This window comes from Emys orbicularis, chromosome 9, assembly GCF_028017835.1.
Source record: "Emys orbicularis isolate rEmyOrb1 chromosome 9, rEmyOrb1.hap1, whole genome shotgun sequence".
Classification (NCBI taxonomy): Eukaryota; Metazoa; Chordata; order Testudines; family Emydidae; genus Emys; species Emys orbicularis.
This window is the reverse complement of record NC_088691.1, coordinates 9,807,060-9,821,446: the sequence shown is the minus strand read 5'-3', so window position 1 is coordinate 9,821,446 and position 14,387 is coordinate 9,807,060. Positions and strand designations below refer to the sequence as shown.

The 14,387-nt window shown below is 39.4% G+C and overlaps 1 protein-coding gene across 1 annotated transcript in view; it reads right to left on the bottom strand.

Moving 5' to 3' along the window:
* The window catches only part of FMR1 (fragile X messenger ribonucleoprotein 1), a 56,036-nt gene that overhangs the window by 14,672 nt on the left and 26,977 nt on the right, over positions 1–14,387 (bottom strand). The window contains exons 10-12 of the mRNA XM_065410415.1: positions 11,807–11,916; positions 10,246–10,308; positions 462–548 (exon numbers count right to left, since the gene is read on the bottom strand). Of these exons, the coding sequence (XP_065266487.1) occupies positions 462–548; positions 10,246–10,308; positions 11,807–11,916 (260 nt within the window). The remainder of the gene's footprint in view (positions 1–461; positions 549–10,245; positions 10,309–11,806; positions 11,917–14,387) is intronic.

The window sequence follows — 14,387 nt, the reverse complement described above, 5'->3', positions numbered from 1 at the left end:
GGAGCACAAAAGAGAACAATTCAGTGATGATTCTCGCACAGGTCAAATCAATTCCATCCTCAACTATTAGCTCAGTTGTTTTATCAAACATTTGATTAATTAGCACAGCTTTCTAAAAAAATTGTAATTTTGTCAAGTTTATGTAGAAGACATTGTTTCCCAATCCTTACTAATATAGTCTATTTGTTCCAAATATTTTATCCAGCACTCAACCTCAAAAAACGAGGACAACTGTCCCCTCCCCGGGTTGGCAGTCTGACACCTTAATAGCATGGTAGGACCTACTGGAGAACGAACGCGCGCGCACACACACACAATTTTTAAATAATCTCTACTAGATTTTTAAAATCACCTTTACTAGGAACCCTAAAGGTTCAAGCACTTAAGACCCTTTTTAATTGTTAAATTTCCTTGTCAACTATTACAAAAGCTTTGAAGTAGTGTAATATAATTTTCCTCACCTTTAAATAATTAAGGTGATAATCTAAAAGCACAGTTGCGTTAGTGATGCTGTCCTTGGTTCCCACAAATACAAATGGTACCATTCCCTGAAAAGCAATTACATATTTTGTAAATCCTTGCAAAGATATTTAGACAAATATTACAGTGATCCTAATAATAAATATTAAAGCATGACTACAAAATATATGAAGAACACCCTTCATAATGCCGACACTCAAACTCTAAATTTCGTAAACAATTGACCTATCATCTATATTAACAGCAGTAAAAATATAATTACTTACTTGTACCTATAGTAAACTTAGCCTTACAATATTCCACTCATTCAAGGATAGTAATTTTATCTTGGAAGGGAAAAGTAAATTCAGATCTCATTTTGTCCATTAACAGTCATCACAATAAAGGTGGGCAAGTAAGTTCTGTAGCTGGATAAGTAAATTCTAGACTAAGTTACATTTAGGGAATGTGCATCATAAAGCCACATTTTTAGATCATACTTTCTGAGCCATGTTAAAAAAATCAATTAGCAAAACTTTTCAGCCATCTTATCTTCCCTCAAACTCAACGTAAACAATATTTTTCCATACAGTACCAGCTTCTAGGTGCCTGGTTCTTTTAATCTACAACCTCAGGAAAGAAACCATTTAAGCACTTTAAAACATAAGGCCAATCAATCTGTGCATAAAATAGCACTTGTTTCTCCTGGATCCTATAAAGTAATTTGTAAAGGCAAACGAATAAAAAATCTTCATTAAGGTGAAGTTAGGACTGCAGGCACACCACCAGTGGTCTGAACGTTCATTACTTTTCAAAAACACCAATAGTTTAAACAATCATTTGTTAGAAGCCTCGGAAATTCAATTATGAAGCTGAACACAATAATTCCACCATTTGAAAACACTGACATTTACAGGCAAGTTAAAAACTTAATTCTGTTGTTATCACAACGTAAGTCTCCCATCTTCCCTCTGTTTCTTCTATAACTACTTTGTATCATGTATTATTTTTGTAACAAGGACTGTTCTTCAAGATGGTTGTCCCTATGGGTGCTCCACTTTAGGTGTCTTGATGCCCTGTGCTTGTAATCGGATATGTGTGGTAACAGTACCTGGTTGGGCCGCGCACGCACTGTAGCAGTCTCACGCCGCACCAAGCGGTTACATAATGGTGCGCAACCAAAAATCCCCATTTCTTCTCTAGCTCAGAGAATCGGCCTGAAACTCCGAAGTAGAGGGGAGACGGGAGGGTAGTGAACCTTCTCTTTTTCTTTGAGTGTCGTCCCTGTGGGTGCTCCACTTTAGGTGACTGTTGAGTAGTGCCTCTCAGTGGAGGGGAGGGGCTTCGGAGTTGGTCTACTGATGGTGAATAACACCGTAAATCCAAAGTGAGCATCTGATGCTGATTGTTGTTCTAAAGCATAGTCTTTAGTGAAAGTATGGACTGATGCCCAGGTAGCTGCTCTGCAAATGTCAGAGCTAGGCCACAGATGCTGCCAGCGCTCTGGTGGAGTGTGTGCAAACTCTCGGTGGAGGTTGTAGATTGTTGTTTTGGTAGCACAAATGGATACATCCAGATAGTCATTTGGATAGTCTCTGTTTTGAGATGATTTGACCCATCAAGCGTGTTTCTGTTATGGAAACAAATAGTCTAGGCGATTTTCTAAATGTTTTTGTTCTTTCAATGTAGAAAGCTAATGCTCTGAGAACACCCTAAGTGCATACCCACTGTTGCCTGTATTTTTTCCAAAGCCACATGTGGACGGGAGGGAGGCCTCCCTCTAGTACACATGTGGCTTCGGAAAAAATACAGGTAAGTAAATGGGTTGATTTAAATGAAAGGGGGAGGCAACCATGGATATGAACTTAGGATGTGGTTGCAGGATTACTTTATCCTTTAAAGAATGTTGTATAAGGTAGGTGTGCCATTAGGGCACCTAATTCTCCCACTCGTCTTGCAGACGTGATGGCAATGCAGAAGGCCACCTTCATGGATAAGTTCAACAAATAAGTTGCAAGGGGTTCAACCAGTTTTCCCACGAGTCCGCGTAGAACAAGGTTGAGGTCCCACATGGGTGGTAAGGTTTCTTAGTGTGGGAGAAGTTTTTTCAATGCCTTTAAGGAAGCATTTGTTGGGTGACCAAATAATGATCCCGTCCACCTTGTTGTGGAAGGAGGTAATAGCAGCCAAGTGTACTATGACGGAGCTTGTGGATAGCCCCAATTTTTTAAGTCCTAATAAAGAGTCAAGGATCCTCGGTAGGGGGGATGACTGGGGTAAGATCAGGTGCAGAATTGTTTCCACTTATGGATATATGTCTTTCTTGTGCTTAGTTTTCGACTGTTCAGTAATATATCTTTTACTTCCTCAGAACAGGCCCTCTCGACTAGGAATGTAAATACCATTTTAAAAGTTAACTGTTTAAACAATTAAAAATATTTCATTTAAATGGTTAACTGATTAAAGGGCCGGCCGGGCCTGGTGTTGGTCTGGCTGGCATGGCTGGGGCCGAGTGGCGTGGTTGAAGCTACTCCGGCTGGCGTGGGGGCCACTGGGGCCAGTCAGCTGGCCCAGGGGTTAACCGGTAAGACTAATGCTTACCGGTTAACCAGTTAACATTACATCCCTACTCTCGACCCCAGTCAGCCATGGAGTAACCAGGCCTTGAGGTGGAGTACTGGAAGGGTGGGGTGACGGACGTGTCCTGCATCCTGTGATAGGTGAGGTGAGGTTCGAGGCAGTTTCACTGCCATCTGATGCAGGTATGGGAACCATGTTTGTCTGGGCCATGTGGGCGCAATGAGAATGACCCTGGACTTGTCCTGCCTGAACTTCTGAATGACTTGGCTTAGGAGTGGAGTCGGAGTAAATGCATACATCAGTGGCACCTCCCATTTTATGAAGAGAGCATTGCTTAGGAAGTGGTGTCCCAATCCTGCTCTGGAGCAATATTGTGGGCATTCTGAGCTGCTGCAAATAGGTCTATGGTGGGGAACCCCATAGTTTGGATATGGATTTGAGAATTCCAGGATCCATCTCCCACTCGTGGGTTTGTGAGAAATCCCTGCTTAGTAGATCCGCTGTTGTATTCTGACATCCTAGTAGATAGGATGTCGATATCTCTATGTTGTTGATGATGCATAGGGAGCATGATCGTGCTCCCTCTTGTCAGCTTATATAAAACATGCACGATATATTGTCCATGAGGATCTTGATGGCATTGTTCTTGATTACAGGGAGAAAGTTGTCGCACGCATTTCGGACTGCCCATAGCTCCAGTAAGTTTATGTGCAGGTTGGACTCCGCTGGGGACCAGCAGCCTTGGATCATATTGTTGAGGAGATGTGCCCCCCAACCTATTAGGGAAGCGTCTGTTGTGATTGTCGTGGTTGGAGTTCTTTGTTGGAAAGGGACTCCTGAGCAGACATTCTTTGGTTGTGTCCACCATGTTAACAATTCTTTTACTCTGCATGGCATTGTGAGGCGTCTGTTGAGAGAATGTCTGTGCGGTATATATACTGTTTGAAGCTAGGCCTGCAAGCATCTCATGTGGAGTCCGGCATGTTTTACAACAAACGTTGTCGCTGACGTACATCCCAGGAGTTGTAAGCACGTTCTAGTGGATGTTTGTGGGCTGTACATCACATTGAAATTAGGTTGACTAGAGTGAGGAAGCATTGTTGGGGTAACATTGCTGTTGCTGTAAGACACGAGATAGGCTCCTATGAATTCCAACTTTTGGATGGGAACCAGTGTGGACTTTTCTACATTTATTTGCAACCCTAGGTCCGTGAACAGGGTTATCATGCTCTCCATGCCGTTTATTGCGTCTTGCAGCATTGGTGCCCTTATAAGGCAGTTGTCTAAGTATGGAAATATCACTCCTTGTCTGAGGAGGCGAGCTGCAACAACATCGAGGACTTTGGAAAAAACCTCTGGGGCAGTGGAAAGGCCGAAGGGTAGTACTCTGTATTGGGAATGCTGTTTCCTTAGGGTGAATCTCAGGAATCTTCTGTGTGACGGGTGGATTGTGATATGAGAATAAGCACCCTGAAGGTAGAGGGCCAAGAGCCAATCTTCTTTCTCTAATGCCGGAATTATTGTCGTTAGAGTCACCATTGTGAAATGTCGTGTTCTCACGAATTTGTTGAGTTTTCGTGAATTCAGCCTGGGTCTCCTCCGGCTGATCTTTTTCTGAGTTAGAAAGTAATGTGAATAAAAACCTCTCCCCCTGTGTTGTAATGGTACGGGTTCCATGGCACCTAATAGTACGAGGTGGTTTATTTCCTGTTGTAACAGGTGCTCGTGAGAGGGGTCCCTGAAGAGGGACGGGGAAGGAGAGTGGATAAGTGGGAGAGAAATAAAGGGATGGAGTAGCCCTTCTAGATAATCTCTAAAACCCATTTGTCTGTTGCGACGGTGTTCCTGACTGGGCAGTATTGTGACAGACAGTCTCCGAACGGGAAGGACGGTTTCTGGTTCCAGAGTCAGAGTGTGGAAGTCTCGTGCTCTCAACCACACCTTCAAAATGACTATTTAGATATGGATTGTTGAAACATTGAAGGCTGATCTTGGCTCTGCCGACGTCTGTTCTGTCTTTGGTACGCTGTTGGTCGTACTGTCTTTGGGGCTGAGTAATCTGGAATCTCTGATTGGAAAACCTGCTCTGTTTCTTTTTGTTTGCAGATACGAAAATGCCAAGGTTTTTAAGGTCGCCCTTGAGTCTTTTAGGGTATGTAACAAAACATCCATTTTGTCTGCAAATAGTTTCTGTTCTTCCACAGGTAAGTCCTCGACTGTTGCCTGGACCTCCCTTGGGAACCTGGAGAGGCGGAGCCACGAGGCACGGCGCATGACAACGGATGTCACGATGGATCATGGTGCCGTGGCTGCAGAGTCAAGGGACGCTTGGAGGGCCGTCCTCAGGATGAGACCCCCTTCAGAAATATTTGCCTTGTACTGTTCTTTTTTGTCATCTGGTAAATTTTCAATAAAAGTTGACATTTTGGCGAACAAATAGTGTGTATATTTGGCCACCAAAATTGGCTATGTGGAACTGAAGTGTAGCTGAGGAATAAGCTTTCCGCCTGAAAAGGTTTAGCCTTTTCCAATCCTCATCACATGGGGTCATTCAGGACTGGTGTTTCCCCCTTTGATTGACTGCCTCCACCACTAAGGAGTTTGGTGCAGGATATGTGAATGAAAATTCCTTTTGCTGGCACATAATATTTTTTGTCAGGCCTCTTACAAAAGGTGCAGATGATTTTTGCATGTTTCATAATAGCATCATTTATCGGCAGGGCTATCTTTGCTGATGGGTTGGGCTTCTGGTAGCTGTGCCAACAAAAGGTCTAGGGATTCAGCAACTCTTTTGAAGAGGTCCTGAAAGGATTTGAAATCATCCCCCATAGTAGGGGGTCGTGGCATTATGGTTTTGTCTGGTGATGAAGGTGAGAAGTGAGTAGGCAGTGAAGTGTTAGGTTCAGCTGTGTCCTCAGTGTCTTCCTCTTGTGTTTCCAAGGGTGCCGGGACAGTTGGTGAAGGGGACCGGGCTGTTCTGGACCGAGACAGGCTAGGAGGCCTGTGGTTTTGGGCCCTATACACTGCCCATGGATTCCAGTGTGACCAGTTAGGTGGTAATGGTAGGGGGGGAGGTGCCCATGCATGACCATACCATTCTCGTATATCTGCAGTTGGTTGGTGATGAGATGGACATGGCTTTGGTGAGGAGTGTGTATTGCTGCATCATCCTCTTCTTTCGCATCACTGGAGATAGGAGGGGCTGATCTGCAGGGAGTAGTCAGCTGGCTTGGTACCAATCTGGATGGGGTACCCTCGGTGCGGAGTAGAAGAGACTCAGGTGTTGAGGTCACTATCAGGTCCACATGCCTCATGAACTGCTGTGGTACCGTAAGGCTCAGTGCCGGAGATGGCACAGTGGACGGCCTAGGAGCATGATCTGAAGCTACTGGTGCCGAGGATTTATAGCTGTGCGGCATAGGTACAGCAGGTGGCGCCATTGTACTGCTCGGTGCCGAGATCTTCTTTGGCTCTGTGGGTGCCACGTTGGAAGGTTTCACTTCAGTACGTGAACCTCCATTAGCACTTGTCCACATAGGGACTTTAGCTCGTCGGGAACTCTTGGTGCTGGACGTTCCTGGTGCCTCGTGGTCCGACGCTATCAGTGCCATCGGTACCGGGGCAGATCCTTCAGTAGGAGATCGCTTTCTTTTGGGCGACTCTCGGTGCGGGGATATCTGCGACCGTTTTTTTTGTAACCTTTCTAGGAGTAGACTCCTTGGCAGTTGTTGTTGGAGCAGAGCCCGTCAGAGGCTGCCGCTGGCGACTGTTGGCCAGGGGGTGACCTAGACTCGGGGTCGGAGGCTAGTCTGAGGGATTTCTCCATCATGAGTAGCTTCAGTTGGAGATCCCTGGCTTTTCTTGTCTTGGTTGTCAGCTTTCTGCAATGTGGGCACTTTTGAGTAATGGGTGTCTCGCCGAGGCAGAGCACGCTGAGCATGGCCGTCAGAGACCAGTATGGAGAGTCTGCAAGTCAAGCAGCGTTTAAAACCAGGTGAGCCTGGTATGCCTGAGTCGGTCTCTTAGAGGAAAAAATGGGTTAAACCCTGTTTGAGGCTAAGGCTGTATGCCTGCTGGAGAGACCGGGGAAGTAGAAGGGGAAAAAAATTATTTTCCCCCTGTCGGAGAAAAACAGAGTTCTCACTCTTTTGTTTGGGTACAGCAAGTCAGATGCTTTATTAACTCTCACAATTGTGCAGAGGGAGAGAGCTAAGCAGGTCTCTCTCTCAGGTAACCAATTACAGCAAGCATTTATACCTTTCATTACAGATAATAACGAGGACAGCTGCATTTTGTTTATACATAGGCCATCTTGATATCTTATTTTTCTCACTTGTTTTACTCTAGCCTACATACAATATTTTCTATACCTTATCTACACAAGGTCGCAACAACTTCTCACACAGTTCTTTCCCACCCGCCTCACACAATCCTCGCTTCTACAAATCTCGCGTTATTAGGGTTACAGTTAGCCTGACTCTTGCTAACGAACTGTCATGCATTGCAGTTCCTTCCTGTCAGTTCTTTCTCTGCTTCCACACCCCCAAATGAAATTAGAGTAGGGCAAGGGGATAGGGAAGCTAACTACAACTCAACATACATTACCACTGTGAATTATCTATTATAATTTTTTTCTGAAGTAGGAGAGGGTGCTGCTGATCGCTGCGACTCAAGCCAAAGGCGGTAGAGAAGGAACTGGGGGGCGGTTGGCTGCGCACCGCTATGTAACCGCTTAGCACGTGTGCGAGATTGCTACGCATGTGCACAGCCCAACCGGGCACTGCTACCACAAGTGTCCGATTACGAGCGCAGGACGTCAAGACACCTAAATGGAGCACCCACACAGACACTCCTCAAAGAACAACAGATATTCATGGGGAGGTAGTATGCTATTTATCTAAACAGAAGTATTCTTTTTCATGTGGAATGTGTGTAACAAAGTAGTACAAAGCTGGCACAGCAAGTCTGATTAAAATAAAATGATTCTAATTTTGGTGGTCACTGTTAAATTGAGATTATGATTAGATAAAGTAACTGGAGATTACGATTTTCTCATCACATCACCAGGGGGCAGAGTTAAGACTAAGTACATTATCTGTGAATTCTCTTTTCATACGTTTAGGTTTCTTGTAAATTTCGTTTTAGCTATGGATGCATGAGTGTACACATTTTATGCAGACGTGAGAATCCCCCTTCTCACTCCCAGGCTCTCTGCAAAATGCAGGAAGCGAAACATTCTGGCTTCTTCTGCTTTCCAACCTTGTATTTGGAGGCACTGATGAAATAATTCATAGGCTTCTGATAAACTATAGCAAGGCTAATAAAAATGTTAACTTACATAAAATAAAGTGACAAGTAATCTTTGACTTAGCGGAGATATTTTCTTCTATGGGCCACGGACCCTCAGCTATAAAAAAAAAAATCTTTTCTTTGGAATAGAATTAATAATCTGATTCTGTCCTTAGTAATACATAAATGAGGGATCGCCAGTCTGGAGCACATAACCCAATAAGTACTCCCAGTCTGTGCCAGCCCCAATGGGCCCATTGTGAAAAAACTGCCGAATTAAGTTCAAGACCTTACAAATATTTAAAGGATAGACAACCCATACAGAGGTTCTGTTACTGTAACTGAGTCATTCCCTTCTACAAGACAAGAAAGGTGTCTAGTTGTACTGTTGCAGTTGTTAGACACATGCTGCTATAATAAAGGGTTACCTTTTTGCAGGAGTGTCATCTCTCCCAGAAATCCAAATAAAAACTTGGAGACTCCATCACAAAAACTTTAGCTGATTGAAGTCATGAAGACAGGCCTCAAGACCAATGGCTTGTAATGTAAATACTAGCATGGGTATAATCAGTGCAGAATCCCAGCACATTCACAAGGAATTTTAAACAGTGGCAACTACTCACTTGTGAAGAAGAACCTTAAAAGATTACTCAGGACATAAAAGCAAGCTATGAAGCTTGTTTAAAAACCCCCTAGGTTACTGAAAATGAGTAATTTCCAAAGAATTTAAGGATGGTTTCAGTTCAAATACTCTTGATTTAGGGAGATGGGTTTCCAGGGGAGTCACCTGGATAGGTGAATAGGTAGATAGATAATAGGTGAAACAAAGCTTAGCGATTAGAAAGCCTTAGAAACCAAAGCTAATGCCTGCATGCTGTGTGTGTGTGTGTTATCATTGACAGATTGGAAGGAGAGGCAAGTTCATACATAATCTGTCATCGGTTTTATCAGTTTGGTAACTACTTTTAACTTACATGCCCATCACATCAGATGGGTACATTTATTTAAATCCAAATAATTAAGAACAAAACTAATAAGTTTAATTTGTTATCCTATCACACCTATGCTCTGATCTAGTACCATCCTCAGAAATCCTCAAACCACAAAACCAGATGATTCAACTTGACTCTCTCAGTATCTGGAATATTTTCAAGTCTGATTATATTTAACTCTCAAATATACTGCATTGCCATTCTGGTTGCCCAGTAGTTGATAGTACATAGTAAAATATAACAATTGGCTTAAAATTGCATTAAAGATAATAAAAACTGCCAGTTGTGGCTTTCGGCAGTGCATCTCTCTACCTGTAGTGGCCTTTAACTTTTATTAAGTAGAAGAACTGGAATCCTTTCAAACTTCTGTTTCAACTGATACATATAAAGCTGTCACAACAGGAAGACAAGTATTTACTCACACAGGGTACCAGACCAATTTTAGTCTCTTAAATTGACTTAGATTTTTTTTTTAATTAACCGAACCTTGCTTCTGTATTCTAGGAAGAAACTCCACATCCTATCTTTGACATCACTGAAGGATTCTGCAGCGGGCAGATTTAAACTTACATTATTTTGTCCTGGTATTTTAGGGAGGACTACAAACTGTATGTAATCATATACCATGTATGTACTAAAATAAGACACCTACAACATCACTACTTCAAAACAAGACCTGTGGCTCTTGTTTATATAATCATAGGAGTTATAAAATGTTGTCATGTAATTTGTGAACATCATTTTGGAATCACTGTAAGAATGAGAACCCAAAATTGCTTTTAAAGGTTTTAAAAATGAACTGAAATGCTACCCTACAAAATATAAATAAAAGCTATGGTATCCAAAATCTAATCAAGTATGCATTACGCAACATTACAAACACAGTTTAAAAACAAGAGAGCTTAGAAGATTAAATGATTCTTACCTGCCTAGATTTGATCTCAGGTTTCTGTGTTTCCCCTGTTACAGTTGATGACACAACTAACACCTAAAGCAGTGTAAGGAATGCAAGTGTTAGTGATGTCGTTATCTATAAACAGGAGATACACAGAACTCTGAACTCAGGACTTGGCAGGTAAAAGCCTTTCAATTCACCTTTAACAGCTGTATTTTGGATTTGAAAATCATATGCAAATAAGCTTTTACAAGCTAAAAATGTACTAAATGTGGTCATAGCTACTCTCTTGCTTGAATTTTGCAGCTCCAGTGGGGCCTTATTTTTATATTTTATGCATCAGCCACACAATAATGCCATTAAAGTTAAGGATAGAATTTTAGCTTGGAATAAAATATTGACCCTTTTTATTCATCCAAACAGTCCAAAACTTCACACTGTAAGAAGATTTTGTTACCAGAAGTAAAATGTGAAATATATAAAATTTAAAATTACAAGTGGAACTTTTAATTCTAAATGCTGGAGGTGGCTATCTTGGGTTGCAGTCAGATGAAAAACTGAGACTGCATTTAAATATTTTCATTCCATTAAATAATTGTTCAAGCACTATTAAAAGCAGGTTAGAAATTGGGCTACTGCTTCTTCCGTAACAATTTTGCTGTGCTAGTGTCAGAACTGGCTCAACTTTTCAGCAAGAATGTTCAAATTAAAAAAAAAAAGAAAATACATTTCACATCTTATTCTTAGTAGTAAAGGTTCCTTACTTGGTAAATTTTTTGATGCTAGGTAAATAAATGAGGGTTTAAACTTTAAAAAAAAATTAACTATGCTTTTACTTTTGAAATTTGAGATGAAATCTTCATATTTTTTAAATATAGGTATTTTTGTGGTATAAATTTCCTTTGCCTGCCACCCCTCCCCTCTTCCCCAAAAGTCCAATTTTCAAGTTATGCACTTCAAGGCTTCTTTGAGACCCTATATCAGGTCAAAAGTCTGTTTTAAATGTAAACAGAGTTTTATGCATTCTTCTTATAGCAGATCTGGCATACACCACTATACCAACTGTCCAAACATTTTTTAAAAATACAGATTAATACATACCCTAGCTATTGTGAGCTCATAATCTAATACCTGCAGTAAGGGATTTATAATGAAAGTGCAACCAGATTTAACTAATGCATCAAAAATATTAATAAAAAAATGAAAATTGTGAAGAAGTTCAAGATAACAAATTTAAAGCAAATTACTGTGTGTGAAAATAAGTTTATATGTATATTTCTGGGATATCATTACATTGTGAAACCAGTATTAATCCTTCTAACAGAAATAAAAAAATGATTTTAAAAAGGTGAATTTATACATCACCAACTTAAAAGACTTGGACAAAGGGTTACCAATAGTGATATGTCATAAAAACCTGCGCCAATATGTGAAAATTTCCCTTTCAACTCCAGTGAGGAAAAATAAGTCCCATCAGAAAAAAAACCACATTAATTGTACTCTCTTACCACCAAGAACTTATTTTACTGCTGGATATAGTATCACCACCACCAATTAACACAGACACAGAACACATTTACTATAAACATACCTCTTCTTGTGGAATATTTTTATCGTTTTCAGCTTCAATTCTCACTCTCACAACACCCGATTTGTCCACTATCTCCTGAATCAGTTTTCCATTTTTTCCTATTACTTTTCCTACAGAAAGAATATACAGAACATTCTACCTTTAGGCTTCTTCCCCAAAATCTGAAATTATTACTATACGGTAATTTAGTAGTAGAATTCAATAACAATACAAAGGACTTGCCAACACTGATCTAACAGTTTATAACCAAGATTTAGTCAATGAGCCATGAACTAAAATGTCTACGTAACCTAAGGTACACATTTTGGTAACCACTCCAAAGCAGCCATATCATCCTATAGGTAAATAGTATTTAATTAAGCAAGTTTAAAATATTTAGATAGGAGAATTTGATAAACAGAAAAACTAGGAAAACTAAGAACAAAGGAAATTCAATCACAAAAAACCTAAATTTGTGTAATATGAATATTTAGTCTTAATGCTACATATCTTAGTCAAAGTGAAAGTTCACGCTGTTTTACATTCTCGTTCTTCTTGCTTTTGTGGACTTAATTTAAAAATTTTAAATTGCATACAAATATATTCTGGGGCTGAATGCAAATTTTCTCCTTTTACAGTACTACAAGTTTACCAATGACAAAAGTGGTTAAACAAGCAAAGAGCAAAGCAAATTTGATTTGCTAGGTCTTCAAAATTTTGATCAGTATTACGTTATATTTTTTGATATCAGAGAGGAAGTTCAGATGGCAAGACTGATCAAATCCTCAGAAGCAAGTTTTGTTTTGATATACATGTTTGGAAAGATATTTCTGTTATCAGAAAGTAATTTTTTAAAAGAGTTGGAAAGAACTATTCAGAATTAGTCTTACACAAAAGCTTTATAACCAAAAATGTGTATCTCGAATAGACTGGAGGAACAGAAATTTATCCAAGGAAACAGAAGTTTTAATTTGAGAATACTTAAAGCTAATTAAAAAACAAACAATGGAAAAATGCTGCTCTTATAACTAAAATAAGAAACTAAATATCCAAAGGCAGGCTAGTGATGCGGTTTTATAAAAGTAATTAACAAGTTACCTACTGTTAGCCAGAATATTTAAAATTTTAATTAAAAAAAGATTAATGCAAATGAGATAGTGTGTGTAACAAACAAAGAAGATGAGAACCTTTATCATAAAACAGCCTAAGAATTTAACTCTGTTTGTTAAATACATTCAAGACACGAGTTTTAAAAATAAGGGCAAAAAATATCCAATCCAAGACAATTATTTATTTGTATTGCTGGTCTGATTTTATCCAGCAAGAACAAAGTAATTAAAACCCACTTTTAATCACACAGGACACGGTTCATATCTGACAACATAATGGAAGTTTTGCTAATATTTTCTTAAATTCCTAGATATTAACCAGGGCCAGGTTTTCACATTACATGCAAGTTATACATCGATTTTTATTTTAATTTGGCCCAAGTATTACTTATAAGTAATGATAATTTTAGGCTGATTTTCATATTTTCCATTTTAATTTGAAAATATTCAGAGAAAGCTTGACACAAGTATTGCTAATTTGTTCTTCTTGACCACGATGATTGCTCTAGGCCCATTACTAGCAAAGTTGAGTCAAAAGCTTCTTTTGAATACTTTAATAATTTATTTCATCTGTTGTAAATGTTAGCAAGTTACCGGTAAACATAATAAATGCATATGAAGAGAGCTACAAAAAAATCTTATTGGACATTTACAAATTTCCAAACACTATAAGAAACTAAAAGTAATTCAAAATGCAGCTGCTTATTTCAACAACTAATAAAATGCTAATCTTCCCCCTTCTCTAAAAATTCAATATATATTATTAATCAGTATGAAATATAGACTTGCGTGCTCAAATGGAATCTATGCTTCAGTCTTTAGAATTCACGTAGTCCTTAAGCAGGCAGTGTGTTTTCATGTGGACTTAAACTCTTAAGAAATAACAGTTACTATAAAAACTCAGTTTAAAATTGAATTTATAGTCTAAACAAAAGTTACAAAAATATTACTACATATAATTATATTTTAAAAATAATTTGAGTGCTGACAGCAGTTTTTAACCGAGACAGAAAATTTAGTTTTCTGTCAAACTATGGGTAAACTAAGTGTGTACTTTGAAAGAGAAAAAAAAAGGAGTGCTAGTGTTCCTCCAAATATCACTTATTTTGGATATATATTAACAAATGTATATTCTTTCTGTGGGATTTAGGTCAAGAAACAAGACATGAAGTAAAAAAGATTGCTCAAATATAAAATGTAGTTTATTTTTAAAATATATTTTTATTTTTAAAGTCCTGAACACATGGAGCAGGAATCAATTAAAAATCCAAATTAAATTCAGTCAGTCTACCCCTTCTGCTTATCGTCAGTGTGAACTACAGTTGCGAGAAATTCACAGTAACATTTATTCAATCAATTAAACTGATGAGTAACATCCTGGTACTTGTCTAAAAGCTCATAAAATTCAGACCATGCCACTTCAGTATTGCTTCCAAAATCTGCTCAACATGCATTGAAGATGTCTGCCTTTACAAAGATTGGTGCACATATGT